The 19,447-nt window shown below is 34.0% G+C and overlaps 1 protein-coding gene across 2 annotated transcripts; it reads right to left on the bottom strand.

The window, feature by feature from the left end:
• Positions 1-4,154: 4,154 nt before the first annotated feature.
• Positions 4,155-10,221, bottom strand: LOC149424391 (MKRN2 opposite strand protein). Of its 2 annotated transcripts, none has more exons than XM_089631322.1 (5): positions 9,902-10,221; positions 9,061-9,190; positions 8,795-8,872; positions 7,397-7,568; positions 4,155-5,573 (listed from the first exon to the last, which is right to left on the bottom strand). In XM_089631322.1, the coding sequence occupies exons 2-5, from the start codon at positions 9,183-9,185 to the stop codon at positions 5,307-5,309; spliced, it is 642 nt and encodes a 213-aa protein (XP_089487448.1). In that variant the 5' UTR covers positions 9,186-9,190; positions 9,902-10,221; the 3' UTR covers positions 4,155-5,306. The 2 variants fall into 2 exon arrangements, with proteins under 2 accessions (XP_089487448.1, XP_089487449.1); XM_089631323.1 differs by having other exon boundaries at positions 5,413-5,573; positions 7,393-7,568.
• Between the last annotated feature and the right edge of the window lie 9,226 nt (positions 10,222-19,447).

Below are 19,447 nucleotides of genomic sequence, written 5' to 3'. Positions count from 1 at the left end.
CTCCTAGCTAGTTTTGGACACGATAGGTAACGCTGTTGTCGAGATCTAAAAAAAAATTTCAACGATTTTTTTTTTCAAACTTCTCATCCGAAAATACATACAACCACAAACTTTAATTCCCTATATAGAAGGCCATCTGTGGAAGAACAACGTCTGCCCGGGCCCACTAGTCTATTAATAAAAATAGATGCATCGTAAAAGAAAAAATATTTTTATGCGTTGATTTTTTAAGCAATTATACAGGTGTCTGGGGGTAAAGTGCACAAACTTCGGAAGGTGTTTCAACATGATGGTAGAAATAAAGAAGATAAGACAAAAACTTTTTTCTAAATTCCATCGTTTTTTTTCCATACAAAAATATTGTTCCACAAGAATATTAATTTTTCCATAAAATTTGTTAAAAAAAAGATGATAATGAAACGTTTATTATTATTATTTTCTGTCCAATATATAAAGTTGATTGTCTGTTTGTGGCGGGAGGGGCGGCGTGGATTTGATCTGTTTACAAATCTGCACACTTGACCTTCAAAACAAGAGGAAGGTCACTGACCACATGAGATTTCGAAAAACCACCCCAATACCTTTGTCCTACCCCAGTAGTATTTTGATACTTTTTGGTGAAATTTTGCACAAAAGGAAAATTACTGTCTACATCTGATTTAGATAAAGAAAAACCCGGGAAACCCAGGCACTTCAGTTATATATTATTAACATTTAAATATAAAGTGGTGTCCCGGTGTAGCCTTCGTTTTTAAACAAATCTACAGTTTTATCCTGAGATCAATGAATTTTTGCACACTCAACTATCAAACCAAGAGGAAAGTCACTGTCTATATGAGATTTCAAAAAACCACCCCATCCCCTTTTCCCACCCCTTAAAGCAGAATTTTGATGCTACTCAATGATTTTTTAAACATTTGAAATTCAAATTAGAGTCTACAACTGATTTCGAAAAACTCTGCGTAAAGCTGGGGACTTCACCTATATGCATCTGTCTATATACCTACGTAAAGAAGGGTGTGCTGGTCTAGTTTGTTTTTTTTTATAAAAATTAACATTTTTATTCTGCGATTGTTCAAACTTTCCACACTTTACCTTAAAAACAAGAGGGAGGTCACTGTTTACATAAGATTCCAAAAAACTGTCCCCATCGACCCCATCCTACCTTTACACTGTACCGACAGGGACGCTCTTGTGAGGTGTGAATTTTGATGCATCATCGTGAAATTTTGTTCAAATTAAGATGATAATTACTGTCTCCATTTGAATTCTAAAAACTCTGCATGAAGTCCGGGCAACGCCGGGGACATTAAACTTGTTTGACAAACATAAAGACCAAAAGCTGAAAACTCAACAAAGTTCAAATTGTAAACCTAAAAGCTCAAAGATCTAAATTCAAAGCTCTCAAACAAAACGTCAACCAACATCATTGTCGTGGTTTAGCTCTCCACTCAATGAGTGATGGATGCAGTATCCATTAATTTTATATTTTCGTTCATTCCCAATCATATTTATTATTTTTATCATAATTTTTCGCATGTTATGTAGCAAACAGGGATTGCACCGTCCGTTTCACTAATAAAGATATTGAATTATGAAGTGGTAGTGTATGGTAAAGAAAGTTGGGGATGTCCGAGGAAGATATGGCATAATCAAGAGAATCAAATAATTAAGTGTGATAAAATGAGACGTATCTGACAAACTACGAAAGGTGTGTAGTCATAATATATGTCGTGGAAGTGAATGGTTGGAGAAGTCGAGGTCTTCCAAGGAAAAGATGAAACAATAGGTACTTTTTTTATTGTACAACAGAACGTTCATGCCAGTTACAGTACAATTTTACATCAGCATTTAGCTAAGTGACTCTTCAATAATTGTTTTAGGTCATTTAGAGAAGTCACTTACATCTATATTCTTTGCTAGTTCTTTCAATAACGCCACTCCCTTCATCATGCTATGCTTTGCCAGGACGTCGGTTTTGCCTTTTGGTACTCTGAATAAGTCATGGTATCGACTTCGGCTGTAGTGGTCTGGTACATATAAATCATAGCATCCCAAGAGGAATGAGCTATTGATAAAATTGTTCCAAATTTTGTAAGACATAATAGCTAAACTTGCTTTCCGCTTAGTTTCCAGACTCACAGAATTAGTTTCCTCAGGTAAGTCGATATGGTGCATGAACCTAGGACAGGTTCCATGCGTCCGCATATAGACATACTTGAGGAATTTCTTCTGGATTTGCTCTATCATATCAATGTACTTCTGGTGGTACGGTGCCCAAACATCGCTCGCATACTCCAGCTTGCTTCTCAGTATGCCAACAAAGAATGCTAACATAGCATCTTGGTTATTGAACTGCTTGCATGCCCTAATGACGAACCCAAGAAGTTTGTAGCAAGACTGAGTGAGCTGCGATATATGGTCAGAGAATTTCAGTTCGGGATCAAAGACGACACCGAGATCCTTTACGGAATTTAAACGTGATAGTGTATCTTATAATCCTAAAGTATAGTATTTAGAGAACGAGTGTAAGACATGGTGACACATTTTTTTGTATTGAAATCTAATTTGTTTATCAACGACCATTCAGATAGTGCATCCAGATCAGCTTGCATTTTAAGACAACCTTGTTGGTAGCTTATTTCCATCAGAATTTTAAGGTCATCTGCAAACAGTAGACATTTACTATTCTTACATAGTTTTGGATGTCATTTATTAGTATTAGAAACAACAGCAGTTCGAGGTTAGACCCTTGAGGAATTCCAGATTTCACTGAGAATTTTTTCGAATTATGCCCATTTACCGAAACAAATTGGTTTCTGGATTTTAAATATGATGAGAAAAAGTTTAGTGTTGGTAGGTCGAAGCCTAGTTTAAAAATTTTCCTCAGTAGGATATCATGGTTAACACGGTAAATTAAAATTTACGGTAAGTTAAATTACTTATCTGTAGTTAAGCGAGATGTAAGGATTTATAAGGCTGATGTAAGCGAAATGGACAAGATTAAGATGAGACAATACCCTAAATTCAAGGCAGAACCTTAGCGATGCAAGTGAAGTAGCCGTGTACAAAAATATGACAAACCTGCAGTTGAATTTGCTCTATCAAATGTCTGGCTTATTGGACGACCTGCGGTCGACTTTGCCTTCCCAGCCCTAGACAATCGATCTTTCTGTGGGGTTTATTTTAATTATTTTTGATGAATGTATTACTAAAGTCTTAAATGTTTCTAGAGCGATCCTTCGGGAAGTTTCTAATTCATTGTCTAGAAAAATAAAATCTGGTCCTTACCAGTAATTTTATAGTTGAAAAACATAAATAAAATTTTAAAACCTTTTATATAAAATATTTTAATGGTTAATTTATTTTAATTCTGTTTTTATTAATCTTAAATTTAAATAACTTACATCCGTAGGGATCCTCTAGAGACATTTGAGATTTTAGTAATACATTCATCAGAAATATGTGAGTGTCAAACAAACCCCGTTATTAGAGTCTTTTGCCATGTTAAGAAAGGGATGCTTAAATTTTTTGGCCAAAGAGAGCGAATGACAAAGAAAGGAGTGTGGTGAGATTATATATGACATCGAAGTGAATAGTGGAAGAAGTCAGGGACGCCCGGGAAGACATGAAATAAATCAAATACCTACAAAAATTTATTAACAATATTATTATTTCTACCTTAAAACTACACCCAGTTTACTAGAGTTCACAACCCCAAAATTTTACTCCAAACCATTAATAACCCCGAGCAACTCCGGGCTCACTTCAGCTATTTATATAAAGAAGATTGTCTGTGACAGCCGGAGTTCCTTTGAATTTTATACAAATCTAGCTTTATTATGAGATTGATAAAATTTCACAGACGTGATCTCCAAAATAAGAGGAACGTCACTGTCTATGTTTGATTTTGAAAAAGTTAATGAATAAACCCCGAGAAACGTTGGGGAGTTCAGCTAGTTTTATTTTTTATTAATGACTATTAATAAATAAGTAAGCAGAGAGGTAAGAGCACCAGACATCACAGTTCCATTGAATAACTTTCCCACCCCCATCGAAACCTTATAAAAATTTTCCTCTACAATATTTCGCTTAGCCTGCTTGGAAAAAATAAACAGTAATAAATAAATAGAAAAACGTATTTTGCTTTAATTTAATAATACATAAATTCAAGTCAATATTCTACACACAATGTGTAGAAGAAAATACAAGAAAAAAATGGAATTTATTTTACAAATATCAATAAATAGAAATAAATTATTGAGGGTTGCCATCTACTTGCTAATTCCTACCTAACTATGGTATCTAAACTATTTACAAATGGCATTTAATAATACTGTACTTCCAGTCAAAACTTCTTTTAATAAATAATAAATATTTTAGTGCAAATCAATATTATTTGGTAATTTGTTGGAACTTTACTTGTGTACTTTGTACCATGGTTTTTATATGCACCGTTTCATCTAATTTAAGACTAATGTTGTTACAATAACTAAAGTATTATTCAGCGATGAAAAAAATAAATATGACGATAAGTTGACAATTATAAGGCACAGAACTGATAATACATAGTTGGATATCATTGTACTTTTTATAGAATAAATAATAAGTTTAATCCGACCACAGTCAGTTTTGAAAGAGTTGAACCTTGAACCTGCGTCATTCGGCTCTGGTAAGCCAATAAAATATATTTTTTTAAATATCAATACATCCCAAAAAACTGCTGCATGAAACCAACTATTTCAATAAATACTTTGGACCTCTCAGTTGATAAATTACAGAGCTCAAAATTTTTATACTGACTAACCTCGTCCAAATGAAAATGGCCAACTTTGAAAGAAATAATAACTGAATACATAATGCAGTTTCAGATCACAACTTTATACACATTAACTATTAGAACGTTATATGAATTATTATATTAAAAAAATTAGGCTGGTATTTTTACCACCCCAGAAGGTTTATAGTTTTTCAAATATAGCTTTCGGGGAGATTGCACTTTCAAAACGGAGATTAGATGATTCACATATTTTCTTACAAAAGTACAATATTTGAAAAACATAAACAATATGCAAAGCTTTTCATTTGAGAAAATTAGGAAATTCTAAAAAAAATTCCATGGAATGCATCAAATGTGCAGGCACAATCAGAGCAGTCCGCTTCGGGTGCCAACTTGCCAAGGTGCCAAGGAGCAAAGGAACAAAGTTGCTGATAATAACCCAACACCTAACACAGCACCTTTTAGGTTTTTACTAGCGCCAGGCGCCATTTTGTTCAGGGCCGACCCTAACCTTAAGATAGATTAATTATTTATTATTTCTCTTATTATGTCCTTTCCCATCTTCCCAGTGAATAAACTGTCCGCTGTCGCGCACCCTCCTATAAAGGGAGATATATTTGCCAGCAGCGGTGGTCCTGGGAACAATGAACTTTTCACAGAAAGTGGTTCTACATGCGGCTGCCTCAGACATCTTGCCGCAGTTTACTTCCCGCAAGAATGCCAAAACGAAGGTGTAACAGTTGTATGATTCCTCTTTGTAGTTATTTGGGGTCCAATATGGCTGCTTGCAAATCTAAAAACAAATATATACATATTTTATAATTATACGAAACAAATCATTACTTTTACAACTTCATGCATCACATGAATCGCCATGACAGACATCTGCCTACATAGCTGCCGATTGTCTATGTATTACATTAGCGATAGCCGCGTAAGACCAGGTTAAGGAGCATTTAAGTATATTTCTTGTTACAATTTGTATGAGGCGCGATAACATGGTAGTTTGGTACAGTTTAGAGCTAGAACCAAGAGTGACTTTATTTTATCTATCAATACAATCAGGTGGGTAACGCAACATTCTTGAAAGCATAATATCAAAGATGGTATTTGTTTCAGTATGGTACATAATAATAATGTAAAGGTCTGTAAAACAAAAATGCCCACTACAGCCTTTAAGCCTGTGAAAGTCCACGCTATAAGCGTGCTACATTTTCGTGGCTTTGCCTATTTCAGCATATCGCTCGCAGTACATTGCCATTGGTAGTGTATGGCGAGCGATATGCTGAAATATACCAAGCAATGATGCGTATAGCGTAATGTGTCGCCTACATTATTCATTTAAAAACTAGCTGCCGTGTACCCAGCGTTACTCGGGGTTAGCATGGTTTGGAGTAAAGTATTAAGGTTGTGACTTCTAGTACAGGTAATGCATGCTATGGGTGCATTTTTATGGATTGTAAAGAATCGAAAAGTTTATTTTTTTAAGCATTTGATTCATTTGATCATGCCATATTTTCGACGAGCGTCCTTGACTTTTACTACCATTCACTACTGTATACCACATTGTTAGTATTGAAAAAGTATATTATATCGACTCTTTCCGACTCCGTATCTTATTCTAGGGCAGAGATAATGTGAGGCGATGCCATACGTAGTAATGCAAAATCATGTGTTTTTGGTTTGAAAATTTGGTTGCCTAGAAATGTTTCAGATGCTTTAATTAAATGCTGCGAGTATAATACATATTGGCCTTTGAAACAATCGAGTATTTTTTAGATAAGTCTTTTTATAAGCTCAGAAAAAAATAATGTTTAAGGCCTATGAAAACTGCTATAAAGTTCAAAATCTCCTACTTACGAACCCATTTTCAGTTATGATTTTATTGTATAATGTGGGAAATGAAGTTATTTATAAAATGATCGAAAAAAAATTATATATTTATGCCTGAACATCCACAAATTAAAATAAAAGGCACTTTTTGGCCTTGTTTTTTTCTTGCATAAATCAAAACAGGCGGATGGTGTTAAGCGGGAATTTAAACCTTATCGCCATCTACGTAAGGGTTGTTATTGATAGCGGCTCAATTTAAAATACTACACGACGTAGTGCATCGTCTTAAAGTCTTTCTCGGGCGTCCATGACTTCTTCTACCATTAAAACAACTCTCTAAACACTCCTGGTATTAATAAGAACAATTTTTGAAATTTTTAGCGAAATCGGTCTGGTAGTTTTGGAGTCTAAAAAGCACACACATCCGGACATTGCATTTTAATTGTATGGATAGATGATAGATGACTCTTTTGCTAAATTTAGAGCTTTGTTTCTTAATATCAAAAGATAAATTTTCACTTTGGTTTATGTAATCATTGAGGTAACACAAAAATACACTATAGTGAGAAAACGGCTACCTGAGAAATATCAACGTGGTTTTAGTGGGTAATGGGGCCTTATTGGAAGAGCATAGAAAGTAAGGTTAAAGGGGGCTCTATAGTGAGTAGAAGGCCATTGTAATGTGTGCCGCTAACTGAGTTGTTTTTACTTGAGGAACACAGAGACACAGACCGTAGTTATAAACGAAGGATAGTGGTGCATTAAATAATTTGGCATACCAACCAGTTCAAGGGTTTCATCCCAGTGGTCCGCCCAAGAGGCGGGAAGCTGTCCGATAAGGAGGCACTGGCCCCAATTCTCCCCTTTCCTCTGGAGTCCTTTTTTATCAAATTCTATGACTTTGCATGTTGAAGTCGTCACGCCAATGTGCAGATCCTTAGAGTTGAAATATTCACTGAAACCAACAAATGGGGGGGTATAAAAATAAAACGGCCATTTGTTCATTTAGACCTAATGATTGATTAGTGATCTATATTTCACTCTCTACACCATGCAATCTTCAAACTAAAGCAAAAAAGGCTCTAAGTCATTCATAAACGACTTTTAAAACAGTGGTCTCTTCCACTTTTGGTAAGGTTCAAAAGCGCCACTCTCGAAATGCACCAATCACGATCCAGAAATCCAACGTGACAGCCGAGCTGGTTGAAGTACAAAACCGCTACTCTAACAATTGTTCAGAAACCTTCAATCAAGAAAAGTTCAAAAATGGCACTAAACCTCCACCATTCAAATTCATTTGTTTTTAAAACAAATTATTGATTTGTAAATGCGAATCTATAAAAAAACATTCAAAAACTTGCAAAAAAAAAATCACAAAAAAACTTAAAGGGCAATATGCAAATCATTTTTTTTTAAATGCTGATCATTTTGAATTTGTGACGGTCTTGCTTTTACACCCCTCAAATGTTGTATTATTTTTATACAAAAATTAAATAACTTTAGTTAGGCACTTGCCAAAATATTTTACTTCTTCAGACATTTCCTACCAACATTCTCTAAACGGGGCTATAATAAGTCCAAAGACTATTATTCAGTTTTTAGTAGTAATGTCAAACAGCTTTTTTACAGTATATTAATGTTAGTAGTAAACATCTGCTGACCCTGCACAATTGCGAGTGTGCACTACTGTTGCATTTGGCAACCACCTCTGGTCTGGAGCCTTTAAAAACTTGAAAAACCCTCGACTCTGTGCGGAAACGGGCGGTGGTTTGATAGATTCCCATGTCTCAGTAAACGGATTGCAATCTTGAGAACACAGACATCAGGTGGGAATGCTGTCCTTATTATACCGGTATTTCAATGGAAGATGCCCTGAGGAACTTCCACGACTTGTTCTTGAGCTCGGATGTAGTACGATTTCCATTTGAACAATTTGAGTCTCTTCAGTACGCATGTTCACTCTTTCCTCTCCTCGAAAAGACCCTCCACGTAGCATCCCAAAGATGACATAGGCCTTGAAGGAATTTTTTTTTCAGGGCCTCCTTATTTTTGATTATTTCTTATAATCTTTTCAGCAATAAATAATGGATTTTGTAGTAATTAAATTATGAATCAAGCTCATTAACGTTGACACGAGATAGAAGTTTCAACAAGCAAAATGAAATCTAAATAATAACTTACTTTAAAAAATCACCTGTCGTGGGTTTGATTAACACCGCACAAGAATTCTGCGATGCCTTGACAAATGGGAAGGGTACTCTGAAAGAAGAAAAAAGTTATAAAGAGAAGTTTTAGAGAAGTTTGTAGAGAAGTTAGAAGTTTGAATACAAGCAGATTTTATCAGTTTCTTGTCAAAGTAGAATATCTTTGTAAAATAGAAACTATCACAAGGAAAATGAATTAAAAAATATATATTATTCCATTTAAAAGATAATGTTTACACTTACCTGAAAGGTAAAAGCCCAAAGTTGGCCAGAGATAAATCAACCTTACAAACAGGACAACTTTCAGGAAGTTCTTTACAAAATACTTTTGGTCCACAGTGCTGGAAGCAAATTATTCCAGGCTCCATGTTTACTGAAAAGAGAAAAACTGCATAAATAAGGAGATTACCATAAAAAGAGCATAAATCTTAATGCACTTTTCATTAGCGATGTTAATAATAGCGTGAGACCGGATGAGCCGCAAAATGCAAAATACCTGGCATTCATGAAAAAGAAAAAAATTCCATTTTTCTCACTCATTCGTGCTAGCGGAACATTTCGAATTTCGAATACAATGGCGACTAGTCGACTAGCGACATCTAACCTTTTTCAATACAGCTACGGGACTCGAATATTATTATTTCTATTTCATTATTTGACATTCTGACAGGCCCCGGCCCCCGATACATTATAACCTAGATCTTTGCTCTTCTATTGTTCTAAAGTAGAGCAAAACCTCGAATGTGGAACTGTTCTGTATCGAATTTCAAATGGAGGTGGTCGATTGTCCGAATGATGGTATCGCCACTAAAACAATGCTAAATTTATTCCAATAAGGATTTCAGTTTCTCTTCCGAAACTGAAACAAAATGTTATCAGCGATAAACAATAATAATAACAAAAGCTAAACAATGTTACACATCAATTAGTGTGATTAATTTAAACTTTAGTACCTACATTTCATTTAACACCCTTTAACTTTTAACATCATAACTATGAAAGAAGATTGAAAGAATAAAGCGAACAAAACATATATTTTTAAATTTTAAATTAAATTTAATTAAATAAAATGAAGTTAAATTACCAGAGTATAGAAAAATAAATAATCTCCTCCTATTTGTCCAACATTTTCACTTGCTTTTCATTTTAAAAATGAAAAAACTTTTGACATTATAGCGCGAATAAAAACAAACTTGTACGTATCGAATTACCCGTCAATATCATCGAGAAAACACTTGAATTTTATAAAAAATTGTATCATTTAACATTTTTTACTATTGAAGTAAGTTTATATGGTTTTTCTTGTATTTCACATAATAAAAAAGTTTTCACAGCTTCAAAATGCTTCGAATTCTTTTGTTTTGACAAGATTGGATGACGCATGCGCAGACGGCAGACACCCGCGCGCAGGTGCGGCCGATTTGAAACTGTTCGAAAAAAAACAAGAAACCGCCCGGTGCCAGCCGCTGCTAGCCACTTCTAGCTGTAGCCAGGTAAAGGTAAATACCGCCGCAAACAGCCTAAACTTTTCACCGTTTGATTGCATTCCAATCTTGCGCTGATAAATCTCAACTTTAATAGTCAAACAGCATAATATATATTCGTTCAGCATCATTTTTATGAAATATCTGGGTAGGTACATAATTATTATTATGCAAAAATTACCACGCGCATTTCTTTTATTATTCGTAAGAATCATACCTACGTAGGCAAGAACCCGTATCGATGATGAACGACTTTACGCAGTTGATATACAAATATGAAAAAACGTGTAAATATGTAAGTATCTACCATAAGTAGGTACTTTTTAAAAATTACAAAAGTAACAGGTTCAGTCAAATCCTTTGAGCTTTTGAATGCATTTGTGCACACCTATAGTAGTTCAAATTGTTCGAAAGTTCGAAATATGACATGTATTGTATTTATTTAACTACTTACTTACCGCGCTTACCGTGGTTTATTTGTGCAGCCGGTCCTATGAGGGCGCAATTGGAGCAGACAGCTCCTGGCTCCGGGTGCTGACTTGCCAAGGCGACGAGGAACCAAGGAACCAAGGCGCTGATAAAACCTAACACAGCGCCCTTGAGGTTTTTACTAGCGCCAGGCGCCGTAGAGCCGGCTCTGAATAGAGTACATCACTACACAAGTTCCAATATTGACGATTTGAGTTTTTTGGTTGATTAAAAATGTAGAAGAAACAATGTGGCACCTGTCGTCTTAATTTTGACAATTAAACTATACTCCGTAGCTTATATTGAAAATGAAATTGCCAGCTGAAAAGAGTGGCTTCACATAGAAATTCCAGACAGAAGAGGTAGGCAGTGAGTGGTTTATTTATGGGTAGGCAATACACATTTTTATGATGTCAGCTCACCGTTCGAGAGTAGTTTTTGCTGCTTCAGCACTTCATTTTTATATCTCATCAAAGAAATAATATATCCGTAACATAATTATTGCTGACTGCGGTCACAAAGATTTCAAGTTTTTTTTTTCAAGAAATAGTATCTGCTTGCATTGACCCGGAAAATACATTATCTGAAAAAATACTAAAGTTGAACCTTTCGAACGGCATGACATATGACTCATCGATGTAAGAGCGGGTTCAAACGTTTCAATTTTAGTTGATCAACTCGACACTTAGCATATTGACAAGTGTGAACCTTATTTCAAGAACGTTGATCAAGTTTTTAGTTAGAAATATAATTACTTCTCCAAATTTTGCCAATTCACTTTGTGGCACCATTTTATTGATGAAATAATTAAAAACACTTTGTTCTTACCACGATATATATATTTTTTAAATCAACATGGTTCGAGAACGATGTTCTCTTCATCAGGACATTAAACGTGCTAAAACTAAATTATCAAGTATAGAAAAACAGGCGTTGGTAGAAATAGAAGTAGTGGGTGGGGGGAAGGGGAGAGAGGTGGAAAAGGGAGGAGCTCAGAAGATCAAAGACAAAAAAATACAATGGAAATATGTTTAGGATAGGGTTATTCACAAAATCAATTTGATTATTAATAATATTTAAATTTCTATTGACATTTTTCCTAATTTATAATATTTCCTAAAGATCTAAGTGGAAACCACTTAACTTTAGTGTGTACTACACGCCTGTTTTACTATACTTGATAATTTAGTTTTAGTACATTTAATGTCCTGATTTAGAGAACATCGTTCTCAAACATGTTGATTTAAAAAATATATATTATCGTGGTAAAAACAAAGTGTTTTCAATTATTTCATTAGAAATATAATTGTTCAATAAAAACTGATCAACTAAAATTGAAACGTCGGAACCCCGCTATTTTGTTTTCTTTGTAGATACTAAATGCATTAAAATAATATTTTTCGCCATTTCGCCTTTCGACCTTTTTCAAAGCAACAAAACAATGATACACTAAACTTGTTAGCGATGACCCACTGCCATTTTCATGGTTCTACTTTTATTATACCTATATTAGTTTATTTTTTATTAGTTTCAAATGGCAAAGTTTGCACATGATGTAGGTATAAAGTAAAATACAAGTATAAATTCATATTTTTCACAGTCCTCACTGGGGTTTCCTGTTCTGAGACGGCAGTTAGAGACGGTAGTTTTTTAAACTTTTGTGTTTAGTTTCAAGTTGTCTTTATCACTTTGTTCTCTCAGCGATGTTTTTACTTTTGTTGTAAATATATTAATTTCCATTGTTTTCTTTGTTTGATTTAGTAGAGTATTGTATAGATTCGTATCATAAAATTGAATATTTCTCTGGCTAAGTACTTATGTTGGGCAGTGGAGTATTCGGGTATATATTTTTTTTACTTTTACACTTTGTAAATTGAAAGTTTTTAATATTTCACTTGTCGGAGTTTTAACCAGAACTTACTTTTGGGCTATGTTGAGCCGATTTTGTGTGAGTGGTCAGGGCAGACTTCCAATTGTCCCGTACCTACTCTATTAGAAAATGACACAAAGCATGGTTACTTCTTGAATGTCGTTTATGTTGAGGATATTACGAATATTTCGAAAGAAGTATAATATGTACCTTGTGAGTTTTTTGTAATTATGTTAATGTTTTAGTTCCATCGGAGATTATCATCTAAAAAATAATAATAGTGTTTTATTATCTTTTTTGTAACAAATGGATATAATGATATCCTCACTGGGTTCTTCCGTGCTATTTCAATTCCAAGATATTTGATGATTTTGTGTGCTATAGGTAATAATGTGTCAGAGGTATGATAAACCTTGATTATGTTGATAGATTGCTAGGAATGTATGTAATTTGAGATTACGTACAAGTAGTTTCAAAAGTCAATATAAACAAGATAAAATTCTTATTTATACCTACGAACATCCGTTATATTTTCAATAATGGAACTGATGTAAGTATTATAATCTTTTCAAACGATAAAGATACCTACAATTCATTCTCAAAACCTTCATTGGGGACACAACAAACATCTCAGGGGAGGTGGGATAAATAAAATTGAGCGATTACATCGAAACACGATAATGTCTTACTAAGGACGGGTTGTTTCGGAGAATTTGAACAATTCATCAAATTTCAACGTTCATTTTCGCGTTCTGTGAAAGTCCTATTTAAATTCTGTTATTATATCATTGTAGGCTAGTTGCTTGAAAAAACTGAAATAAAAACAGAACTTGAAAAAATCTTTCACAGAACTTGAAAATGAACGTTGAAATTTGATGAATTGTTCAAATTCTCCGAAACAACCCGTCCTAACATTATTGCAGTGAAAGGGATCGTCACTTGATAGTATTAAGTTAAACATACCACAAAACTATTGTATTTAATGTTGTAGGTAGGTACTTGGGTAGGTACCCCAGATTACTCTACATAGATAGCACATAATCTATTCAGTATGTAGTCTATTGATTAAAATAATGTTGATATTAAATGTTGCCATAATGTGTTCAGTGTCAGTGTGGTAATACGAAAGCCCTTTGAACTTGTAACGCATACCGTTTTGTTTCGTGTATAAGTACAGTTACGAAGTTTATAATTCCTAATCTAGGGTGTTATTCATTCCGTGAACTTTTCCCGAACTAAGGGCGGGTACGAACGAGCAGTCATTTGTGTTGTTTTAAAACACCATTTCAATAGGAACTGTAGGAGAGGGAAGCAATTATTTTAAGGAGGATTAATGTTCCTACTTCGGCGATCTGGTAACCGGAAAACACGTACATATTTCAATAAATACTATTATCTGGTCCAATGAGGGATGATTCGGGCATTATCATTTGACATTATATTATTTATACACAACCCATTAGGCCGGATCAATGCTGGAAGGAATATTTTGTTCAGGGAATTTGGATTATTTTGTAAATGTATATTATAACGGCAGTAATTACTTAGATTACCTACTTGTTGATTTTATATTGGTTCAGAATGATTTGATGTTTTACATTACAAAAAACCAAGCAAATAATTTTCTATATAACTTATGTGTAAAAAAATAATGGAAAAAAAAGAAATAAAAAGCCAGAAATTTGAAAGTTTTAACACAGATTTAGCAGATTTCACGTGTCGGTATGATGAAGGTAATTAATCTTGTTTCTGACGGGTTGGCTGGTGGTTTGTGGTATTCCTGTGAACCGTGACCCTGGTACCTCTGCCACGGTGGGATCACAAACGCATTTAGCAAACGAACGTACTACGAACTAGTTTGTTGAATTTAGTAGTTACGACGATTTGGAAAAGTCTGCCGTGCCATTACGTCATGTCCCGTGATGTCGGCTACCGTACACGCCGCTAATATACTCGCGTATATGGTTAAACTGCAGAAGAAGCAGTAGAAAGTTAAGAAGTTAAAACATATTTTTCTTTGTATTACAATTTCTAGTTTGCGTAGTTTTGATAATTTCAGAATATTATTCGATTACGGCGTGTTGCGCATTCGTTTTTCCTGTTTTTGGTTAAGAAAATGTGGTCTATCTACAGTTTGCAGAACTATCAGTATGTACCTAAGTAATGAAATTTCCGCAGTGAAAATCAGCTAAGTGAACTGAATTGCAACCTTGAATCTCGAGCCTTGAACTTTGAGCTTAGAACCTTAATTCTTTAAAAATACAAATCGCTGACGTCTTGGTCGCGGGGCAACGTTTACTAAGTACTTTTAAATTCTCTGTCTTTAAAATAAAAGACTCGCGATTCAATTCGACAATGTTCATTTTTTTTCATTCTTCAGCTTCCTAACAAAAACAACATTATTAGATATTAAATTAATATATTATTAAATGCATCCAATAGACCATTGCACAAGCAAGGGTCTTTTTAAAGCGATGTACCTGTATTTACCTGCTTACCTCTAATAATAGCAAAGCAGGACTCGGCTGGTTTTTTCATCACTGACTTCCTAGTAACAAATATCCAAGCCTCACGGAAAATAAACACGGGCGGATCTATAAAGGAAAGTAGGTGGTACTACGTGGTCGGAAAATATATGCCGTTATGGGTAAAATGGCGATTTCGTGGGCCAACAGTCGGCAAACACGCATCACGTGAACCAGGTCACGACTCCATGACTTCTGACTGGCTGTGCCTGGGTCTGGGTCTGTGGCTGGCTCGGTGTTTGTGTCTAGTTTGTGTCTGTGTGAGTGAGTGACTACCATCAGCGTTCTGTCCCTGCATGTTTTATGCAGTTAAAGTGTCGCTTCGGTGACTTTTAGCGTGTTAATTGATGTAAAACAGAAGACAGCTCGAACAATGGTACTAATTTGTAGAATAGGAATAGGACAGAGATGTTTATTATCATTTTTCTGGAAAACTTAGATTCTCTCGGGATTTGGATTTTGTATACCTACAGATATATTTTTTTTCAGTATTATATTTCATTGAAAAAGCACCGAAAACTAATTGGCGCTTGCAAGGAAAAAGAACCGATTCAAATGAAGTTCGATATTCTTCGATATTCAAAATTTAGAAGTTTTTTGTTCATATTGAAACCTTTGAGACTGGTTTACAACATCAAAATGTCACTGCCTGTTATTATTCAGATAATCCTCGGATAAGTAATCCACTGGCAACAAAACTCAGATAATTCATAGAGGTGATATTTATACCATCTTCACTACCTGATACTTATACTACATACGCTCCAGGAATCTCATTTCTAGTGCACTAGTTTACTTACATTTTAAATCTGCCGGTTTCACGCTACAAATCCATATATCAGGATTGGTATCAGAACTCTGTTGTGAACTTTCGTTAATCGATACATCGTGCACATTAAAATAGTGATTTATCTTAAGGCGATGCACTACGTAGCAATGCAAAATCATGTGTTTTTGGTTTGAAAATTTGATCTCCTAGAAATTTTTCAGATGCTTTAAATAAATTCCGCGAGTATAATACATCTTGGCCTTTGAAATAATCGAGTATTTTTTACATCAGTGTTTTTATAAGCCCAGAAAAAAATATTTTATAAGCCCTACTAAAACTGCTTTAAAGTTCAAAATTTCCTACTTACGAACCCATTTTCGGTTATGGTTTTATTGCATAATGTGGCAAATTAAGTTATTTATAAAATGATCGGAAAACATTTTAATATTTATGCCTGAACATCCACAAAATAAAATAAAAGGCACTTTTTGGACATGTTTTTTTCTCTTAAAGTACTGATTATGTGCGGATGTTAAAATAATATAATTAATATTATCACTATTCACTTGGGTTCAACATGCAAACCATGATAATTCATAATGCTGTACTTACTATGACAAATATGTAATTACCACTGAATAATAAATGTATTATAATTATTTTTGGGGTATTATGCCGTGTTGCGCTACCTCTTTCTTTGGCCAATGTTACGAGCTGAATTACAGTGTCCATTATCACGGCATAATTCCCCAAAAATAAATCACTATAATACTTTTAGCCATGAATATTTAAAATATCATATCATAATTCATTCAGTGGCGGGTAATAATGTAGTAAATATAATATTACACTGCCATCTACGTATTTCAAATGAAAACTGGTTGAAATGTACTAAATGTACTACTTTAGATTGTATCATTATTAATGCATCCCTATTGCGCAGTGGCGTGCGGCTGATGTATAAATGCACCCATAGATTTGAATGGAAATCAATGGCGCCACCGATTCTGTACCTTTTATCTTGTGTCATGATCGTTCTACCGTAAGAAATTATTGTTTTTACTAGGTCAATAAAAGCCCATGTTTAGTTGTAATCTGCCTTGAGCGTCCTTCATACATGGAGAAAACATACAGAAATAAAATATTGCTATTTAATTAAGAATCTATATGAAAATGAAATTCTTTACATACACCACTTTTAATTATTAAACTATCACAATTTAATTATTGGTATTAATATTCTCTTTACATTATTCATATTCCGATTAAAAACGGGACTGCAGGCATTTAACTAATGAAATCATAGATTTCCAAATAAACTATGAGTAAAACACGAATGTCTTTGGTAATAAGATTAAACACTTCCTTTGCACAAAATTAATATACATACCAAGGAAGAACCTTTTTCAATCAACTCCCTGAGGAAATCAGAATCATAAACGACAGAAGACAAGCTTTGAACATTTTGAAAAAATATTTTAAAGTTAAATTATCAAAAAAATGAATAGTAAATATTCTATTTAAGAAGCAACTTCTTCTCCAAATATAGTATAGGTACATATTAATAAAATAATAATTGTCTTTATCCCAGAAACTAATAACATCATATTTTAAATTTATATTTAATAGCTTTATTTACAATATTTTTTCCTACTTCTCTTGATTCTATATTTATATCTACAATAACATAATGTACACTCCTCTTCCAACCACAAGCGAATGTTTCTCTGGAAGATATTGTCATTGTAAATTGTAAACCTTATTACTTACATGTACTTTTTCCTTGAATAAATAAAAATAAAAAATCTATCAGTAAAACACGAGTGTCTTTGGTAATAAACTACCAGTAAAACACGAATATCTTTGGTAATAAACTATCAGTAAAACACGAATGTCTTATGGTGATGTCGGAACACGTGCTTATAAAATGTCTAATATTTTTGCAGTTCGTCATTGTATATTATTAGGACAAAGCAGGTGCATAAACACGTGTTCCGATATATTATGAATGTACTAAAAGTTTATTAGAGTTTTAATAAATCAACAATACTAATTTATCTCCATGTACTACACAATAATCAACATTTGAAAAGCTATAGCCCACTCTTGGTCATGAAGAAATGCACGCCACTGGTATTGCGTATTGCGTCAAACCTATAATTATAATTGACTACATGGACAGTAGATTCAGATAATGAAAATATGGTTAAATTCAACCTCACAATAATAATAAAATTACAACATACAGTTTCATATGTCAACTGCTAGCGCATATGAACATGTGCAAAAATAATGCAACGGATGAAAGTTTGGGAATTTTTTTATAATTTTATTACTTTTTTTGTTACATTTCATTGATTTCCTTACTTGCCATGCTAACTTGAGCCGTGTTGTAGCAAGCAATTTACTCAATTTTGCTCAAGATAAAAAGTAAAAATTAAACGTACTTATTACGAAAATTAACGATAACGAAATAATGGTCAATATATCATAATAATCCATCTTAACAAATGGATTGCAATCGTTAAAGCACAGGTGTCGGGCGGGAATGCTGTCCTTGTTCTACCAGTATTTCAATGGAAGATGCTCCGAAGAAGTAACGTCATATTCGGGCAACACGCCAAACGCACGCTAACATTTGTGCACAGTTGACATTTGTTATATGAGAACGGGTCATTTCTACGACTCGTTTTTGAGTTCAACAGTTTGGCTGTAGAAAGATTTTAGTGTTTTCATCCCTCCTACAACATTCAAGACCCATTTTCACAATCTTATCTTCTCTTAAAGATCCTCCACACAACATCCCCAAAGATGACACTGGCCCTCGGCTGTGGAACGATTTTCCGATCTCTGTATTTGATGCCACCTACAACGTTGGTCACTTCAAGACCCAGGTTCACTCCTTCCTTTCCACGAAAATATCCTCCACACTACATCCCCAAAGATGATATCTGCCCTGAGGCAAATTATTTTCCTCAATTTAATTTAATATTATTTTTTTAATCTTTTTAATTTAAAAAAAACTTTATATCTGTGAAAAAAATAACGTACTTCACCTTTTAGATTTTAGTTCACAAGTTCGAGTTGTTCACTCGATGGTGACATATCAAACTTATGGCCAGGCTCGGCTTGGCTCGGCTCGATTGTGTGTGTTCCCTAATTTGTGTAAAATGGCTCCTTCGTGTGTGTCCAGCTTTAGACCGTAAGCTTCTAAGTAGTTATATATGAAATACTTATTTACTGAAATTTTGAGTAAAAAGTTCTAAATTGTCACTGGTTTTCAAAATGCATCTTTTTATTCAAACAGTAATTTTTATATTTATTTCATTTAACTTAAAATATAACAGTTTGAGAATTTTTGTCACAGGAAACCTTTTACATTTTCCTAACTACCGGTGTAGAGTTTACAGATAACACATTTTTTATTCTTTGTTATATTTTTGTTTTTTATTCTATTTGCCATGTTTAAAAAAAGAGTACACATGCTATATTGCATCTTTTCTCAAAAAACATT

This window comes from Hesperophylax consimilis, chromosome 4 (genome assembly GCF_061612785.1).
Source record: "Hesperophylax consimilis isolate HC1 chromosome 4, BYU_Hcon_1.0, whole genome shotgun sequence".
Taxonomy (NCBI): Eukaryota; Metazoa; Arthropoda; class Insecta; order Trichoptera; family Limnephilidae; genus Hesperophylax; species Hesperophylax consimilis.
The sequence above is the reverse complement of the archived record's forward strand: the minus strand, read 5'-3'. Positions and strand labels throughout refer to the sequence as shown.